The 18,835-nt window shown below is 48.9% G+C and overlaps 1 protein-coding gene across 1 annotated transcript in view; it reads right to left on the bottom strand.

The window, feature by feature from the left end:
* Positions 1 to 2,096: 2,096 nt before the first annotated feature.
* BCL2L11 (BCL2 like 11) overlaps positions 2,097 to 18,835 on the bottom strand; it is a 42,521-nt gene continuing 25,782 nt past the window's right edge. The window contains exons 3-4 of the mRNA XM_082672180.1: positions 16,033 to 16,142; positions 2,097 to 3,238 (exon numbers count right to left, since the gene is read on the bottom strand). Coding sequence (XP_082528306.1) covers positions 3,140 to 3,238; positions 16,033 to 16,142 — 209 coding nt within the window. The 3' untranslated portion in view covers positions 2,097 to 3,139. The remainder of the gene's footprint in view (positions 3,239 to 16,032; positions 16,143 to 18,835) is intronic.

Genomic DNA, 18,835 nt, shown 5'->3' on the forward strand with positions numbered 1-18,835 from the left:
ACGAATCTAAACCCATTTGACTAGAAATACCAGGAACCAAAGCTGGAGGGCCACCCCGGGGAGACCGCGTGGCCTGCAGTGAGGTAACCAGTGGCCACCTCGAGTTAAAGCAATTAACAGGACAGCAGGGGCTAGGGGTCAGGGAGGTCAACACTTTTCAGAATGTAAGACATTAAATAAGCTGGAAATAAATATACAACATCTCTACAAGTTACAGCATCATGAAACAGTAGGACACATTACACAGAAAAAGAATCTACAATATTTACAACCCTCAATTCTGAAAAAGTTTAGTAAAAACAGTGAATTTTTTTTTTTTTTTTTTTTTACTCATTTATGCTGTACAAAATCTTACAAGAAAGGTAAAGGAAACATAATAATTGCACACAGACGTTTGGCTCAGTTGATAAGTAAAGTATGACTTGCTAATCTAATAAATAGTCAAAATATATACAATATTAAGAAGGGGAAACAGGAGACGGCTGTCGTCTACTGTGTACATTTTGTTTTTGTTTTTTTAACTCGGAAGAAATTTTCACCTGGTTTCTCCACAACCAAGAAAAAAAAAAAATTCTTCATAAACAGGAGTCCAGGTGATTTGCAGATTCACTCTTGAAGTTGATTTCGTGTGTGTTTATTGCATTTCTGTGAAAAGTCACAGGACACTTTCTACAAACCTCACGTGAGACGAGGTGGTCAAGGCACAAAACCTGCATTCAGTTTCCAAAAAGGGATCGAGTTATTTTTTTCTCTATAAAAAGTCAAAGAAAGGAAAAATAAAAAGTCAAAGGTACACCCACAGTGGGTATACTTTCTGCAGGGAGGCATCTTGATAAACAGATACGTACAGTACAGAGACGTCCAGTCACCTCTCTTAAGTCCTGGGGCAACATCCTCTTAATACTTCTACAATTCATAGAATCTCTAGTTTCCTCACCAGCTGCTTCCACGGCCAGCCCGGGGGCCTGGGGGCCGCCGAGCCGAGCCCGAGGTAAACTTGCACGTGGGCGAGCGAGCACTCAGCCCCCGGGCACCAGGGCTGAAGGAACAGAATAAAGTGCTCCAGTCCGAGAGACTGGCCCGTATAGGGATCCTGGGAGGGGAGCGGCCCAGAACCAAATACGTCTTTGGTGTGTGTGTCCAGCAGGCCCACGGCTGCAATTCCACCAACCACCTTAACAACCGCGTGGACTTGAGGACCCTGCAGAGGGGTTCAAGACATGTCAAGGACACAAGCTGAGACTCAACACAGCTTTAAAACAATTCAAGACCCCAAGAAGATATCTGGGGAAAAGAAAACTTTTAGAAGGAAGAATATTTGGAGTCAAATATCTCTACCTAAGAAGAAAGTGTATATGCAACATATATATATATATATATACTTATATAAAATTATGAAGATACAAAAATGAATCAATTTTTCCAACTGATAACGTGAAAACACTGGTTCTCGATGGGCCAAAAGCAAATACGATAGCTGTTGTTGGCACTGTGGACTCATCTGAAAAATCACATATCTTTTTTTAAAAAGCTGTTTAATGATCTGAGGTTTCTAAAACCCTAAGAGTGATGGGGTTCACAGAACGATCTCCACCTCCCCTCTTTCAATGCTCCCTAATCTTTCTTGGGTCTCCCCAGTAGTTTAACTGCCTTTGAAAAGACTGACCAACTCGTGGCCTTCCATTCTCTGCCAGACTGACCAACTCGTGGGCTTCCATTCTCTCCCAACAGAAGTGGCTGCATGAAGGGGGCCTGACGAAATCCAGCCGTCCCAAGGGAAGTGGAACAAGTGATACAGACATCTGTCAGAAGGCCAAGGGACCATTTCAGACTTGTGTCCAACGGGGTTTTTTATGGAACTGCTGAGAGCATAATTAAGTCTGTATTTCAGAGAGTGGGAACCGAGTGTTAGCCATCAAAAGCCAGATGAACTCTGAGTTGGACAAAAAGCCAGGATGCCCAGGAAACAGCTGTCTCAAGTCCCGCCCATAACCTGCGCCCATTCCCACAAGGGCTCGAGCTTGGATACCTCGACGGAACTCGGCTGCACGTGGGCATGTGAACCACCTGGGGCCTCAGGCTGAGAATCCGTCCTGTGATATGGGAAGGCCTGCAACCAGAAAAGCCAACAGTGCATAACTTGTGTTATGACTGCCATTGCTTCTTCAGAACACTTCTAAACGACAAGCCCGTCAAAACCAAATGAAAACCAACATCGAGCACCTCCCAGTGAGTAAGCTACCAATAGACAAACAGGCAGATACTAACTCATGTTCAGACCCAATTATACTTTTGACCATGAAAATACACTGGACCAAATGTGTGCATCAGTGTCCAACAGGCTGGAGGAGCATCGCCAAAGGACGTAAGGAGAAACACAAAGAGAGTCTGAAATTTTGCCACAGATGCAACTGAATTTAAGGAGGTAAGTAGATATTTACAAAATGGGAGTGGCACGTCAATACAGGCTGACAAGAGACCCCTCTGCCCCTTTTACCAGTTCCATTTCAGGAGAACTTTTTTGGTATTAATAATAATGACTTAAAAAAAAAAAAGGTCCAAGAAGCAATGGCAGGGAAGGGAGGGGCCACATCATACCTCTCCTGTTTAAAAATGCTGTACGGTGACCTCTAAAAATAAACTAAGGCAGCTTTATAAATCAGCTGGCTCAGTTTCCACTGTGGAGTTTACACAATCCTCTGAGAGTAGGCAAAAGGTTCTTAAAATTTTAGTACAAAAATCACTCACGAGTTGGTTAAAAAGTTTCCGTTTCCTTTTTGAAAAACCTGTTCTTATCAAAGAAGGGGGGGGGGGGGGGAAACGGCATGTAAACACCATTCTTGCATAAAATCCTGCTCCAAAGAACCATGATTTGTACATTGTTTAAAAAGAGAATCCTCCCTCATTTACATTCACAACACGCTTCTGTTAGAAATTCGGCTGCGTGGTGATGATGAAAGACAAGGTCAGGTCCACGTGCAGCTCGGACACGCTGGCAGGCTCCCCGCCCGCCCCCTCCAGCGAGGGACCTCGGGCTGCACAGCAAGGGCACCCGAGACACCGAGACACCGAGGTGCTGCGCTTGTAGGTCTGAACGAGCAAAATGTCCGCACATCCCGGCTCCGTGAGGAACCCGCTGTCACTGCATCCTCCACACCAGACGGATGATGTGGCGTAACAGTCGTAAGATAACCATTTGCGGGTGACCTTCGGCCGCTTGGTGATTATTCAGAAAGACCTGAAACAACAAAAGGAAAGCTCCTTACTTTCCAGCCCCGACTTATTTCGGGGGCTGGCGGGGGAACCCATATTGAAGGGAACAACCAATCCCATCTGAACAGCTATGAAGGTGCCTCTTAAAGGGCCACTTCTTCCCTGAGACGTCGCTGCAAAAAGAGCAGGCGCACCAAATGATGATTTGCTTTAAAGCGACCAAAAGGATGTTTGGAAAGCTCAAAGAGAATCCCTGAATCTGTTCCCCCACCACTTTTTTTTAATTGTAAATTCTTCTTTGGAATAAAGGAGGCGTTTACCGTTCACAAGGTTATTTATGAGCTGCAATTCTTCCCTGTATTCCCCCATTCAACCTGGGCTGCCACAATCAGACAGACAGAAAGCGTGAGGACACTTTTTTCTTGCATCTGTAGTGGAAATCTTAGCAGACAGTAACTGCCCCAGGTCTGTCAAATAGATGCACTGTTTCTCCTTCTAAAAACCACATATTCTTTCCACAGGTGATGCCATCGCTGGCCGCAGCTGCCTTGATCAGGAAACGTAGCAACCATTGGAAAATGAGTATCCCCACCGGCTCTGTGCAGGTGCTGGAGGAAAGCCACCCCAAGTCCTGGAGTTGGGGGGGGGGTCCCGTGAAGAGAGGCGCAGGTAAAGCAGATGGAAGAGAGGAAAGAAAGAACTTGGTGGCTGCGAGGTAACCACCTTACTGCCCAAGTTACCAACATTCAAAATATGGTTCAGACTCCCTCAAGGGTGAGTTTCGGGTGGCTGTCATTTACTTGAGAAATCAGTGATTCGGGGTAATTTGCCCTAAGAAGCTAAATAAAGTGCAGCACTGATGCGCCACCGCGCCTCTGCCTGTCGGTGGGCAGCTCCGGTGGGTAAGCGCTGTTGGTCCAGGGCTGCGGCCACGGTCACCGACACAGGCGGCGTCAACCACTGGCCCCTCCAGTACCCCGGAGTGGCGGGCAAAGAGCGATGAAAATTAGAAAAGCCCTGTTTGCTGGGGACCACCACAGGATCATGACAAGCTGAGAAACTGTTCCAAAGGAAACGGCCAGCGTTTTTCAAGGTCTCAGAGGTCCCTGGGTCTTCCACCTTCGAGCTCTAATCCATTTCGCGGGTTAAGTGCAGGGTGTAAACTCAGAACAGCCAAAGCTGGTAACAGAGCACATCCGCCTCCATGTCAGGAGCTGTGACCGGTTTCCCTGTTCAGGTCTGAAATCCACACCCCAGGCCAGCTCCCTGCTCTGTCTGGAGCACTCCACCAACCCCCTTCTCACTCCGGCGGGCTGGGGGGTGCTTTCCAACACACATCCACGGGACCACCTGCCACGGGGCGGGCCGAGGACGGGCGTCCCCTTCCCAGACACAATCGCTGTCCACAGACGCCAGCTGCAAGCAGAGCTCCCTCTTCGCCACTGTTTACACAGCCCTCTGGGGCTCGTTGTACGGGATGGAATTGTGATAAGGCCGGAGCACTTCCCTTGCTCCTTCCAGAACCAGGAGCCAGACTGGAGGAAATCAGCTTTATGTAAGCGATTCCTGTAGAGGCGCTCCGTAACCACAGTCTGCGATTTTTATCAGCCTGACACACAAGATTGCTTTGTTTTGATTTAACTTTCAAAATTACTTTGCTTCTTCTGGGTGAGAATAATTTAGGGGAAGGTTAATTTTAGTTGAGACTAATATTAACAGGTTGAAAGAGGCTTATTCAAAATAAAACCACGTCTTACTAAAATGAAGAAAGTGTATGCAGAGCCGAGCTGAACTATCACTTCAAGGTGGGAAATCTCAAACCGAACAGTTGTCGCTTCTGGCCTCAGGAGGACCGGAGAACGGAGTCAAAATGACGCCACGAGGGGGCCGGGTCATACCGTAGGGACAGACCCCCAACGGCTGGCACTTAGCCAATTTTATATTCCAGCACTGGCAGCGTCTGAGGGGAGAAACCTTCCACGCACCCTTGAGGACAGCAGGTGTAGGATGAGAGAAGTCTTCCCGAGTTTTTTAGACTGTTGCTTTCGTATCACATGAAAATAATATGGGGGCGGTATGCAAAGACATGCCAGGGTGGCAGGGGAATGCAAGAAAGATCTGTTAAAAGGAACACCCGATCCCTGACAAACGAGAAGATGCTACAACATCCGGGTTAGCGAGGATACGGGGACACCTGGCCCCTCGACAGCACGCGTGACAACACGGCACACGCCGTTAAACCAGCGAATGATTGCTTTTGGACGACATTCCATGGAGGAAGCCATTACCACTGATTCCAAGAGCCCTGGCAGCCCAGAAAGCCCTCGACAGCTGGCAGGGCCCGCCGAAGCTGCTGCTGGCACAGCGTGGATGGCCCGCACCTCACGAACAGCTGGAGGACGGGCAGCTGGCCAGGGCAGACGCGCCGCCCTCTGACACCTGCAGCGGTACTGATCAGCTTCCTTACCGGAGTCACCGAGCACACGGTCTGGGCCTGACGATGCTAACGTAGGGCAGACGTGGTCAGCCCAGCCAGCATGAGATCCTAGGCTTCTGGCCTCCAGGAATGTGAAGAAATACATTTCTGCTGTGTAAGGCCCCCTGTCCGTGGTCCTGTGCTCTGGCCATCCTAGCAAACTAATACACGCGCTCATGCTTAATCATCCTTCCTGGTCCTTCACCTTTTAAGTGAAAAACAAAACTTCTTAGCTCAGAGTTGCGTAATGCTGTTTTAGTCTAAATCATAGAAACACTTTAGAAAGATATATTACAATGATTCATTTGGGGGAAGAACTAAAAAACTAAATACACTCCTAGGTACAAACAATTTATGTCTTACACACACACGTGTACAAAGTACAGGATCCCATCCAACTGGGATTTTCATCTCCGTGGTCTAGATCAAGGAGCGGATTATTTGGGGTAATTGACTTCTGTGGCCATCCTGACAGTCCATGCTCCTCTCTGGCTGGGGGGCTCCGGCATCACAGGCAACGCTCGACTTCGTAGCCTGTCTGCACCCAGTTAAGTCTCATGGGCGTTCCCGAGTCGCCAGCACCGCATGCAGGAGAGCACGGCGCAGCCCACCGTATAGGGCGCCCACGGTACCACCATCAATGAGAAGAGCCCGAGAGAAAGCTGCCCTGTCTCGGGAGCCAGAGGCAGGCAAGTGCAAGTTCCCACCTTGCAGACGGAAACACATCCACATGTTCCAGTGAAGCCTGAAGCCTACACCCAAACACAGTCAAGATGCGGAGGGTCCTTCTTGTCCAAAGAGCAACACGACAGCATCTCCTTTACGGAGCTTACGCTCTGCTGAGGGACAAAGCCATGCGAATGAACACGATCTTGTGACAGGGGTAATACAGAGGTAAAGACGATGACAGAGAAAGAAGCACCGGCCAGAGAGGCAGGCAGCGGGGCCAGGAGAGCCGGGCAGGAAGGCACAGAGCCAAGCCCCATGCTGAGTCAGAGGAAGAAGAGTTGCTGGGAGGAAAGGAGAGGGAATTACAGGAGGAGAGGCGGGGCCCTGCACGCAAGAAGGAGCAGATGGCTTGGGAAAAGTATTTTATGGTAAAATATAGTATTTGATTTTTCACAGTAAGCCAGAATGAAAAGCAGTGTCAAATTCCGGGGCTGCCCCATCCAGGAATCGTCTCGTAAAGGCAAGCGATGGACTCAGGAGCTCTGAGTTTCCCTGGACAGACTTCGGTGTTCTTTGAAGATGTGAAATACGACCTTGGAGACAGTGTCAAGGGCATTCAGCAGGGAATCCCGAACAGTTCCCTGCACGTCCACACCAGAGGCCACAGGCTCACCTAGGTGGCAGACAGGGTGGGCTGCACCGAGGGTCCGCCCTGGAGTGGGGAGCAGGGTCCAGGCTGACTTGTCATGACCGGGGAGCAGCCCATACGTTGAGGAGCTGGGCCTCCGTGTGGGGTGGGACAGGAGAGGAGGCTCAGGGACTGGACACAGCACCGGGACCGCCTCAGGTTGCACTCGAGACCACCAATCGAGTATCGGGGAACTAAATTACATTTTAATGCCAAAACAACAATCACAGCCAAACCAGGGAAGCAGGTGTGCCGCATGCAACAGAGGCCTGGAGCCCAGGCTGCCCCGGGCAACCGGCCAGGTTGACCACAACATACCTGCAGTGGGCCGCTCTGTTCCCGCTTCACTCTCCTGCAGATGGAGAGGAGCCCAACCTCTGCAAAGTACACAAGACACAGCAGGCCTTCGGACTCTGTGAGCCTGAGCTTGGGGATGAGAAGGGTCGCCCACCGTCACCGATAAATGGAACCTGGCACACGCCTTTTCTGTCTTCATGACCCCCCGAGCCAGCGTGGCTCTCCTGCCCTTTCACAGACGGAGCTTGCAGGAACCACCAAGTCACCCCGACAGCTCGGCTCAACTCCAGCTCAGTGCAGAACACACACTCACCAACCCGGGCTCCAAAGGCAGGGTCAAACCTTGCTGGGCCAAGTGACTCAGTACGTACAACCCACAGGTACACTCAGCATTACTCAAGGGGTTTACCGACTCAAAACCACAGAGGTGCGCACAGCGCAATAAAAACAAAGGTTGAGGAAGATCACAAATATTAAGAAAGAGAGACTTATCCTGGGAACTAGGGCTGAGATTTGCTGCAAAAGAACCACAGTTTAGGGAAGAGTTTCCTGGCAGTCAAGGTAACAAGGACATTATTTTTCACCGTCTTATCAAAAACAGCTCAATACCAAACTCTAGGAGACACACCAAAAAGCAAGGTATATCCGCAGAACTCTGAGACTGAGCAATTTTTTAAAACTTGTTTCTTATAGAATTTCAACACTGAATGCCTAAGACATCCTAAACTTTTTTTTTTTTTTTTAAGGTAGATACATTTTTAAGTGGGAACACGTTATAGGAGACTGAACTTTGGACTCTGACACCAGGAAGGACTCTGACAAAGAGAGAACCTCTTTGTCAGAGGATGGAGTGTCTGTCTGTCTAGATGGTGTCTGCTCCCCCAGGGGCGGTCAAGGCACCTTCCAGAACAGTGCTGAGAGCTGCCATAATCACAGGTGACAGAGTGAGGCAAGGGACAGAGTGGCCCCGGTGATGGATGGAAGACCACCTCGACCCATTTCATAACCCATCGATCTAAACGTTATTTTAAGTGACAAGCACGTGACAGAGGTCAGAGAGGAACAGGGCCCATGTGTGATGACTCGATGTGGAGACTTGCTAAGAAGACCTGGTCTCTCTCCACTTTAAGACCAAGAACCACAGTCAAAGGACATCTCAGCTCAGATTCCAGTGCAGCCTCCACATCCACTGCTGTTCTCAGGTGTCAGACATGCCACTGCAATGCTGTCCAAAGACCAAATTCACTTTCTATTTATCACCAAGGCAACATGGGCATTTGCATAGCTAGTGCCTAACACGCTTTGATGTCAACACAGCTGTGGAAAGGGTGCTAGTGGAGCTCCTTGGCCGGATGCGGTGCCCCTTCCACCCCAAGCACCAGAGGCGAGCTCTCCCACTAGGGTGATGAGGTGATCCTCAAATGTCGCAGAAAGACGGCATCTGCACAAATCCCGCTTTCCAATTTTCAGTGCATCATTTCAAAGACTCTATTACAGGTACCGCTTTTGGTAGGACAAACACTCACTTCTCCCATTAACCTGGCCTGCGCTGGATTTTCTTAGTACAATACCTCCCCCTCCCCGCAGCAGATCTCTAGATAACTTGTCGGCCCCCCGGCCCCACGGCTCCAGCTGGCTGAAATGAAGAACCCCCGGCCCGTGACCTTCGAGGTGTGTCACTGTCAAGCACGGAGAAGCCGGAGAGACGGCTCTTACAACTCCCGCACGAGGCACCATTAGACAAAATATTAGGTGCAGAGCAAGAACACGCTGTTCTAAAATGCCCCAGCCTCCGACAAATGCTAATGAGATGTAAGCACTTTAACCGCAGCTCAAACCCCTCTGCTTTGGCTCAGCTGGAAGAAGTCTAGCGGAGGATGACGTGATAGGCTGATTATTTCTGTATGTCTGCAGGAGGGCCGAGCCTCAAAGTGCATCTCCATTTCCTCCTCAAGAGATTAAAAAAAACCCAGCTCGACCTCTCTGAAGTCCCCCTCCAGGCACCTGCATCTCCAAATGGTTATGTGTTGATGGCCTCCGGTGCCTCAAGGGCCAGGCAGCCATGCAGGTGTGCCCACCTGCCACAGTGTGAGCGAGCACACAAGCCACATCCAGCTTGGTGCCCACCCAGCCATTCACACACACACCAGCGCCTCAACCTCGGCTCACATCTGTGTAACCCAGACAGACGCAGCACGTCCGGGGTCCCCACCCCACGCCCCCGGGGGTGCCCCCCCCCCCGACATTTCCTTTAACGAGCTGGGTACTTAGCAGACACGCAGGTGAACAAAGTTACTAGTATCTCTCTATCCAAAGCTTAAAGCCCGATGGAGAAAAGTCTCAACTACAGTTCAAAGTGAGAGAAAACAGAAGGATGGTAGCACGGGATGATGGACAGCATTTTCCAGATGCATCTCTAAATGCTTTGGTTTAATCGTCACTACGTCCCTAAGAGACTGACTGAAACTGGGGCTCCTGAAGGTGGGCAGACGGAATCTGACCCCAAGGTCCCTGCCATTGCCTGTGAGCTGCATCTGCCTACGAGATGGAAAGCCCTCGTTCAGCCCTCCACAGCCACGGTCTCCATGGAGATAATCTGAAGCCCATGCTCTCGGGGAAGGTCTCAGGGCAACACAGCAGAGCTGATGTCACAGGAGGGAGGCGCTTCTCTCTCACAGGCTCTGGCGTCTCCGTGATGGGCTCCTTCTCTTCGTCTTGTCATTGTTCGCGTGGTGTGGATACGGCACGTGTCAGACAGGTATGCGAGGCTCTTAAGACCACAACTGCCTTATCCAACTCCAAGGGAGACACTCATTAAACCTGAAAACTGTACCCCAAATAAATGGTAGGCATCAATTTATCCCGCCCACAGCTGGCTGTGCTACGAAAACTGTCATCCTATCAACCTGTGTGCGACAAATGCGGGGCATCATCTCATGAGGTAGGATGGGCCCAGCTTTAATGTTTGATAGGCAGACTTTTCATTATTCTTTTCTCAGACAGTAATAGAAAGCATCTCATTTTGTTAAACTCCAACATGTGATGAACGAAGGCCTCAAAAGAGGGCCATCTGAGAACATGCATCTCTGGACGTTAAGTACGGTTTACGCTATTACCAAACAAGCTATAATTTTGACCTCTCCCCGTCCACTAGCTACAGAAGACCATCTACAGAAGAACAGCCCTTCCGAAAACGAGGCTCGAACGGCACAGGGAATTTCACTTGTTAGGAAAGACGACACATACAGACTTCAAGTTCACACACAGTACAGCTGCCCCTTGAACAATACGGGTTTCAACTGCGCAGGTTCACTTACACACGGGTTGTTTTCAGTATTGGTGCCTGTTTCATTTCACAGTTCTTTAAATTAGTGAAGTGGGGGGGAAAGTTTGTGTTCAATTAGAGATCACAGTATGTGGAATCAAAAGGACTAGAGTTTGAGTCCTGATTCTGTCCAAACAGTTTCAGCTTCCTGCCCTTGGGTGAGTCATTTATCAATTCCTTTGTCTTGAGGCAGGGATGGCAGTGCGTGGATTTTTGACTCCAAGGAGGGTCGGTGTCCAGAGCCCCTTTGATGTTCCAGGCTCAACTTACATGAAAATGCTAATGTGTTGACACCAATTAAACTGTGGTTTCCCTCAGAACCAGCCTGCAAGCCACCTTTTCTTCTCTACCTTGTGGGGTTCAGGGCTACGCTTCCCTCTATGTCGTTCGGTCAATTCATGCCTGCACACGCCCGAGACAGAAGTAGGAGGCAGGCAGTGTGAACAAAAGATACACTGTCTCTTGTGATCCAACAATGAAAGGGTTTTCATCTCCTTCTTGGCCCTTCTAGAGAGCCTGTCCTAGCATCGCGTGCTGCTGTCCACTGCAGCCCCCCACCGGGACATCCCCATGCCACCGCTAACCAAGAGCAGCCTGTCTGAGCACAGAGTGCCTTAGGCTGGACACGCTGATGGCAAGGCAAGAAGGTGAGTGATCCTAGCCTCGGTACTGGGGGCAGGGGGGAGCCGGGGCACGCTGGTCAGAGAATGGCACGTGTCTTCACGTTCTCAAGGGTCTAGCACCCTCTCCATGGCCTCAGACTGCAACCCCAGCCAGGGCCAAGAATCCCATCCAGTTGGACACCATCCCCAAGGACCTGCGGTGAGCACAGGGCATCCCACGCCTGCAGGGGACCGGAGCCCACACCTGCTGACGCTCCCTCCAGCAGATGGGACCTGGACTTGCACTCACGCAATTTCCGAATTGTGAAAGAAGCCAGCAGAGGCTATCAAAAACAACAGGAAAGCTGGCTGTCTGGGTGGGGGCCCCCACCCACGGGGAAGAGGAGGCATCAAGGTGCCAGCTGCTGCAACACACACAGATGCTGCTGCACCGCGGCTCCCAGCTAGCTGCTTGCCCTCTTCAGAAAGCCCCAGAGAGAGATGCAGTTTCCCCACTGACGTCCCTGGCTGCCCGGTGTTCCCCGAGAGCCCTCGCCCTCCCTCCCCGGAATCTCACAGAGCTGGACATGGGGAGCTATGGAGCCAGGACACCGTATGGTTGCAGGTCACCCAGCAACGAATCCCAGAGCTCCACCACTTCTCTGGACCCTTGGGTTTTGTCCCACTACGTGCTCTATGTGTGCCTAGGCTGCTGCAGCACTTTAATGCCTAATGACATGGTGGAGACGCACCACGGGGCTGCCACTGGCCAAATCTGTGACAATCTGAGCATTAAGTATCGAGAGGAACACATAATAAGCTGCTGAACTAAACGCGGACCCATGAACTAACGTTGACAAACGAAGTAAACACAGGGGAGAAAGGGCAGTTCTTCCTCATTTATACACACTTTCCTTCTATGATAAACGGAAAAGTACTGACTTTGTAGTGGGGGACACCACCTCTGACCAGAGTCCCAGGAATGGGACAAACTGACACCCTGTGCCTCCCGATACGATGCACGGAGGAGGACACAATGTCACACTGTTGGGACGACTGGCAAAGTCTGCATAAGACCCACAGACGACACGACAGTACTGCCACGTTGTTAATTTCCCAATCTTGCTAATTACTCTGGCTGCACAAGAGAATACTCTTATTCTTAGGAAGGACACGCTGAGGAATTTAAGAGTAAAGGAGTATCGTGCCTGCAGTTCGTTCTCGAAGAGTTCAGAAAATAGTTTGCACACAGGTAGGTACAAGGAGGGAGGACGTTAAAGCAAACGTGGCACAATGTTAATAGCAGGGGACTCGCGTGGCGGATACAAGAGGGGTCTTTGTACCATTCCTGCAACTTTGGCGTCAAAGCCTGCAATTATTTCAAAACAGAAAGTTACAAATATACACCAGACTTGGAGCAGTAAAACTCCCATCAGGTAGAGGGGCGGGTCGCCCTGCCCTGGCAGGGTTCATTTGGGGCGATGACACCCACCGAGTCACAAAAGGAGAAGGGAACATGCACCGGGGCTTTGCGCTCACCTGTGCCTCTCTCACCTCCTGCTTCAAGGATTCAGACTCCACAGCTCCGTCTCATATGCTTCCCCACTGCCCTCAAGTGCACTGAGCACATGACAACTACACGACAACTTCCTCTATTGCTCTAACTGAAAAAACGGGAAAATATCCTGTCAGGCTTCGCAAGGCTTATGGCAACAAAAGACCAACACTTTACAAAACGTACTGTAAAAGTATTAAGCAAGTAGAGACACTGAACATTTAAAAGGTTCCGATCCACCATAAAGCAGCGTGGCGACGGACTCTGCTTGCCAAGAAGGGACACCTCCCCGGACAGACAAGTGCGTAACTTGGAAGCAAAATCCCTCCCATTTCCTCCCCAGGTTTCCACCCCCAATATTCAACAATGGCCCATCAGTGTGACTGCAGACAATGGACTGTTTTGAATCCAACAACTCTTAAGACAGGCGTCTGCGGCCCTGGGGTCACTGTGTCACTATCCCGAGTTTCAGAGTCTGCTGTTTTGAACTGGCTGTTTCTAAGACCTGGAGAATAAGTTTGTTTCGTTTTTGAAAAATGAGGTGATAAGCTAGAGTGTGTCCCTACTCCTCCCCCGATATTCCAGCCTTCTTAGAAAGCTAGAGTTCTTTCAACGATTAGCGACTGCATTTTTGCATTGGTTCTTTTTTAAGAGATGCCAAATAAGGTTCACGATTACAAATATTGAGAACTACTGCAATGAGACTCACTTCTATTTATCTTACCCAAAGCACTGAGAACAGGTTACAGCTCATTTGAAAAAACATATGAGCATCTTCAACATTAAACCGTGTAATAACGCTGGGAACACGGTGGGGAGGCGGGGTGTGAACTCTGAGAGGCTCTTCTCCCACCTGCACGGGAGAGGCTTGGTGATGAAGACCACCCGATGGCCTGTGTCTCCTCTGCACGTGATCTGAACGGTCCCGCACCTCGGCAGCCTACGTGTGGGTGTGGCTGTGCTCCAACCCCGCCCCCCCTCCCTAGCCCACGTCTCACCACCGAGCATTCGGGGCCACCACAGAGATGCATCAGCCAGACCCATCCAGGTAGGCTCGGGGGAAAGCTCTGCAGAGTCACCGATACTTCACGTCAATCGCAGAGTCATCGATACTTCATGTAAGTTCAAAGAGAAACTTTTGCAAAACCTTCTTAAACACACCTGGCTCTCTGGCCAAAGGTTCTGATCCAACCCCCGGAGGATGGAGCTGTGCTGACTCATCTCGGTGTCCAGAGCTCCCCGGACTCTGAAGGCACCGGAGGCCGGCAGCCTCACTTCTCCTGCGGAGCCCCAGCCAAGCCAGACCTGGAGCCCTAAGGACCTCTACCATCCGCTTTGAGACGGGATGGGGAGGCGGCAGGCCCAGCACGCCCGTCAGTTCACGGCCCAGCCTCAGCCTGAGAAGCCGCCAGAGCCGTCAAAAGTGACCTCTTCCTGCTGGATTCGTGACACGTTCCAGAATCAGGACTGGCTATATTCAGCCTACCCTCTTGAAGGGACCGACGTCCCGAATATCCCAGGGCCCCGTTTCTGACCACTGTCTCCTAGTCAAACGGGAGAGCCGAGTCCACACACAAACAGTAACCCCGAAACCCCACCAGCGAAACCGAGGCAGAAGAAACTAGGGCAACGGTAACTTCTGTGGCAAATTACACAACAACCCACCTTGCCAAAGTGACTGCCATTTCAGATCTAGGCTGAGAAGGGATTTATGTTCTGTGAGCAGGTCCCCGTCAGGTGTAGGCCGCCAGGCATCCTGCCAGCTAGACCCAGTATCACAAGAAATTCCGGAGCCCGTTCATCAATGTGACATTTCCCGTTTAATGACAGAATCACACGACAGCACATTTCCCATCACACACACACATACACGCCCTGTAGAAGGTATGAAGAGGATCCAGTGTGAGTTTTCTGAAACTCCCTGACTCCCTTCTGGAGATTCTATACTGAAGCAATAAAAGACTCGCTTGTAATGGGAAAACATCTCCACGTATGTTTCAAAAAGCTGAACAGGCATTGCACGTAACAGGAAAACAAGACTGACTGAAAGCAATTTACAGGTAACATCTGTTCACTAAGCAACAGCTAGCTACAAAAGAGACTAACATTGAAAGCAGGACAGAAATATTGGGGGGTCCTAAGCATAAACTCCCTCCAGAAGAAAAAAGAAAGAAAAAAAAAATCTTTAAAAAGTATTATAGGACACAATAATGTTTGACAGAAAAGGAGTCAGATGGAAAGTAACACAGTAAGAATGATATTAAATCTTATTTTGTAGAAAATAATTGTTAAGTACTTCCTTTTCGATACATCAACAGAAATACCTTCATACGTGGTTGCCAGAAAAAAGGTTAGCAAAGCCAAAATCACATTCTCTCACACATTTGCTGGTGCACCCCTACAGGAAGTAGTCACACATGCTCCTAAGAGCCTGACTCCCTGAGTTAAACCCTACCCATTTTAAAATGCCTTCCATGGGAATAAGGTGTCCAAATGGTAACATATATGGCCCCTGGGCAAAACAAAATACACTCTGTGCCTGCAGAGTAGGATCTAAGGCTGAATTTTTTTTTTTTTAACCCAACAGCACACCTCAAAAATCCCAGTGGCACTCAATGTGAGGTATAAAATTTTTATACCCCCGATTACAGGCTATGAATTATTGGCCTCCTAATACATTTCAATAAATGAACACCAAGGACAGCAGTGGGGGCTGGAATGACAGAGGCCCCCCTGCTCTGACTCATTGCCTGGCAAATCACAGGGGAGACTTCTACTTTAAGAGCTGGCATCGTTCCCTTTGGCTAAGATGGAAATTTAAAAATTTCTTTACTTTTGACCCAAACTGCCTCCAGGGAGGGCTGCAACTCCCTCTCTGGCTTGAGGACTACGTTAGTATTTATATGGGAATATTTCAAAGCATATACAGAATCCCTTTTTTTTCAAGCATGGAGAATTTAAGGTTTGTGCTCCTACCATCCCTTGGTCGGCCTCGGATTTTGTCTAATGGCCACCACTTACATTCAGCCATAAAACAAATGGAAAATGGGAAAGGAGGAAGAATGGTAGGCCACACATAGGTAATACCGCTCATTTCCAGAATAAGCACAGGATTATTACTAGTCTTTTCTTTTCTTTTCTTTTTTTTTTAAATGGCAGGGAGAGGTAGGGTGTGAGGGAGAAAGGGGGTAAAGAAAACATCATTACCCTCCTTGGGTAATATGCATTAAATTCGTCTCCAATACGCCGCAACTCTTGCGCAATCCATATCTCCGGACGCATATCTGCAGGTACAGCCTGAGACTGCCTCATGGAAGCTGCATCAGAACAAACAGAACAAAAATCACATTGTTTTCCATAGATCATTTAGAAAGTCCCAAAGGTCAGTTTCTAGAAGCAAGCCCATCTCACACACGCTTTCATGTTTTGGGACGCTCCCTAACTTCAAGAGCTACAATCATGCATTCGAGATTATGGTGGCAGGCTCTGCTACGTAACTCTGGTTCATGAATAAGGCATACAGAGTAATTTCATTTTCAACAACAACTGGAGATTCAGAATTGCCAAATTTAAAAATCTCCTGGCCAGTGAATTACATACTTCCATTTCGAGAAGGCAAACTAACACAACAACGGCACAATGGATGCTGCCCAAGAAATAGCCTCGAAACATATGAGAGTGTAAAGATTTAGGCTGTCCGTAAAGTAACTATTATATTTTGATCTTAAGGCAAGGTAAAATTCCTAGGAAAATGTCACACGTCAGCGAGGAACATGAAATGGTTGTATTCAAAGCAAAGTCAGTGAAAACCTGAGAACTGAATGAGCTTGTTTCCATGGAAGGAGGTGCAGTGATACACAGCCAGTCTGCACAAGTGCCACCAAGGGGCCAAATGAAAGCATAATTGCATGTTTTGTTTCGATATTAATGCAGCCAATAAAGATGGCTCAAGTCTGCAAACACCACATGGAGAGAGGAAATGTTTTGGGTGTAAGAGCAAAGGCTTTTTTGAAAGGAGAAAAAAGAGGGAGGTTCACCCTTTCATTAAGCTGTCACTCCCATCTACACCCAGTGCATTCAGCCGTCGGTTAATGAGCCCATTTCAAAGCCACGTGACGGCCAAAAATGGAGCACAAAACTGTGAGTTGTCCAAAGATCCCACCAGCATCAGGAAGACGATATCTCCAAGTACCACGAAGAAAAGTGTTCTCCACACTCAGAGAACAGCTGGGTAACACGGGTAACAGGAAAAGAGATGAGATTATTGGATTTCAACTGCTATTCACAAGCGGCTTACGCTAACTTCCTGTTAAAAGGAGCACTCTGCTGGCAATTAAACACACGTGTTATGTTTTAACCACAGCGAAAAATTTAAGCACCTATCATAATCAGATTTTGCCATAACATGAATATAGCTTCCTCTTTTGTATTTTTGTAAAAAAAAAAAAACCTTGTATGTTGTATTAAGAGTTTTATTTATCGTTACAAATAAAAGTGCTGTTGGTTCCTAGGTCTACAAAAGCACTTAAAAGTGAACACTTTTTTGAGTTTTTACCAAGTCTTCTCAATCTCTTGCCCCAACTTCTCTGTCCCCCCGGCCCTCACCCAAGAGAAATGAACGATGATCCCACAAAGGCTGAGAGGCAGGGCATCGTGTGTGTGTGTGTGTGTGTGTGCGCGCGCGCGCGCACGTGCATGCATGCGTGTGCGCACGTGTGCACAGGTGTGGGGGCACTGAACAAAGAACACACGTGCATCCTCTCCAGAATCATCTGTGCTGGCAACGAGCCAGAGGGGAGATTTCCCCAAGGACGCCTGGTGAAGCGCACAAAGGCTGATGACAGGAAACTTTTGGGATACGCCAGGCATGTCCCCTGAACACCCCTCCAAGCACACAGAAAACTGCCTTGGCGGTACCTCTGTCACAAATTCCATCGTTACTCTGTACAAGCCTATTAAAATTAAAGTTTAAGTAGCTAAACCGGCAGAAAACAATTTCAGGGTGTATGTGATGCCAAGTGGTCTGTAATAGTTCACTCCCTTCTCCTGGGTTTGCAGTGCTTTAAGGATTTTGTCCATCACAGGTACCAAATCATTACTATCTTTTCATACTATCAGCCAATCAAGTGCTCTTTCCCTGACTTTAGCAGCTGTTGTTACAAAGTTAACTCCCCTTTTTCTAAGAAAAAGCCTCTTTTCTTAGAATGAACACTGTGGTCATCACCTGCAAGGTTAGCTCAGGGAGACGCATGTATCCACAGATACAAGTGACCAGACCAGCGCACAGGATGCCACGTGGTCGCTCAGAACCCCTGTCACCCACCTCTCCAGAGCCCCACTCATTTCTCACTACACTTGGCTCTCTTCGAGAGAGTAAATCTGCCCTCAATCCTAGAGTCAGAAATGCAGAAAATGCCAATTATCCAAAGAAAATCTGTGTAATCTAGGCTGCATGTTTTACGAAGATGACAGGCTGGTAAAAACTGTTGGCAAGTTACCCAAGGTTTAGTAAATCAAGACACTCACTAATTTACCCAATGAATATGAATGCCCGTGAGCCAGACACCGCTCAGGAGATGGTCTGGGTACAGCAACCAAAGATGCCCAAGCCCTGCTCCCACGAGCTCACATCCCTGCAGATTAAACGCTAAACTTCAACTAAATGATAAACTTCTTCTGGACAAGGATACTCATACCTTATATTCTTATAACACAAAACGAAGTTAACTCCCCCCGGTTAACTTCCCCCGACCTGCAGGTGAAGGCTACTGAATTCTCTTTAACACCCTCACTTACCTATGTGGTTTAGAAAGTTCTGTCTGGCTCACGGGAGGGCTGACGGCCAGAAGCACCACCATTGGAGCCGGTGCACATCAAAATGAGCACCTAGTGACTGCGTCAACCTGGCCAGCAGCTGAGAAGCACATGTGGAACCTTGGGGGCCAGATCCAACTTGTTCATCTTAGAGACAAATGCCCTGCTGTTTGTGGGGGGAAGAAGATAAGCAGAT

Source organism: Grampus griseus (genome assembly GCF_964374135.1).
Source record: "Grampus griseus genome assembly, chromosome: 15".
Lineage (NCBI taxonomy): Eukaryota > Metazoa > Chordata > Mammalia > Artiodactyla > Delphinidae > Grampus > Grampus griseus.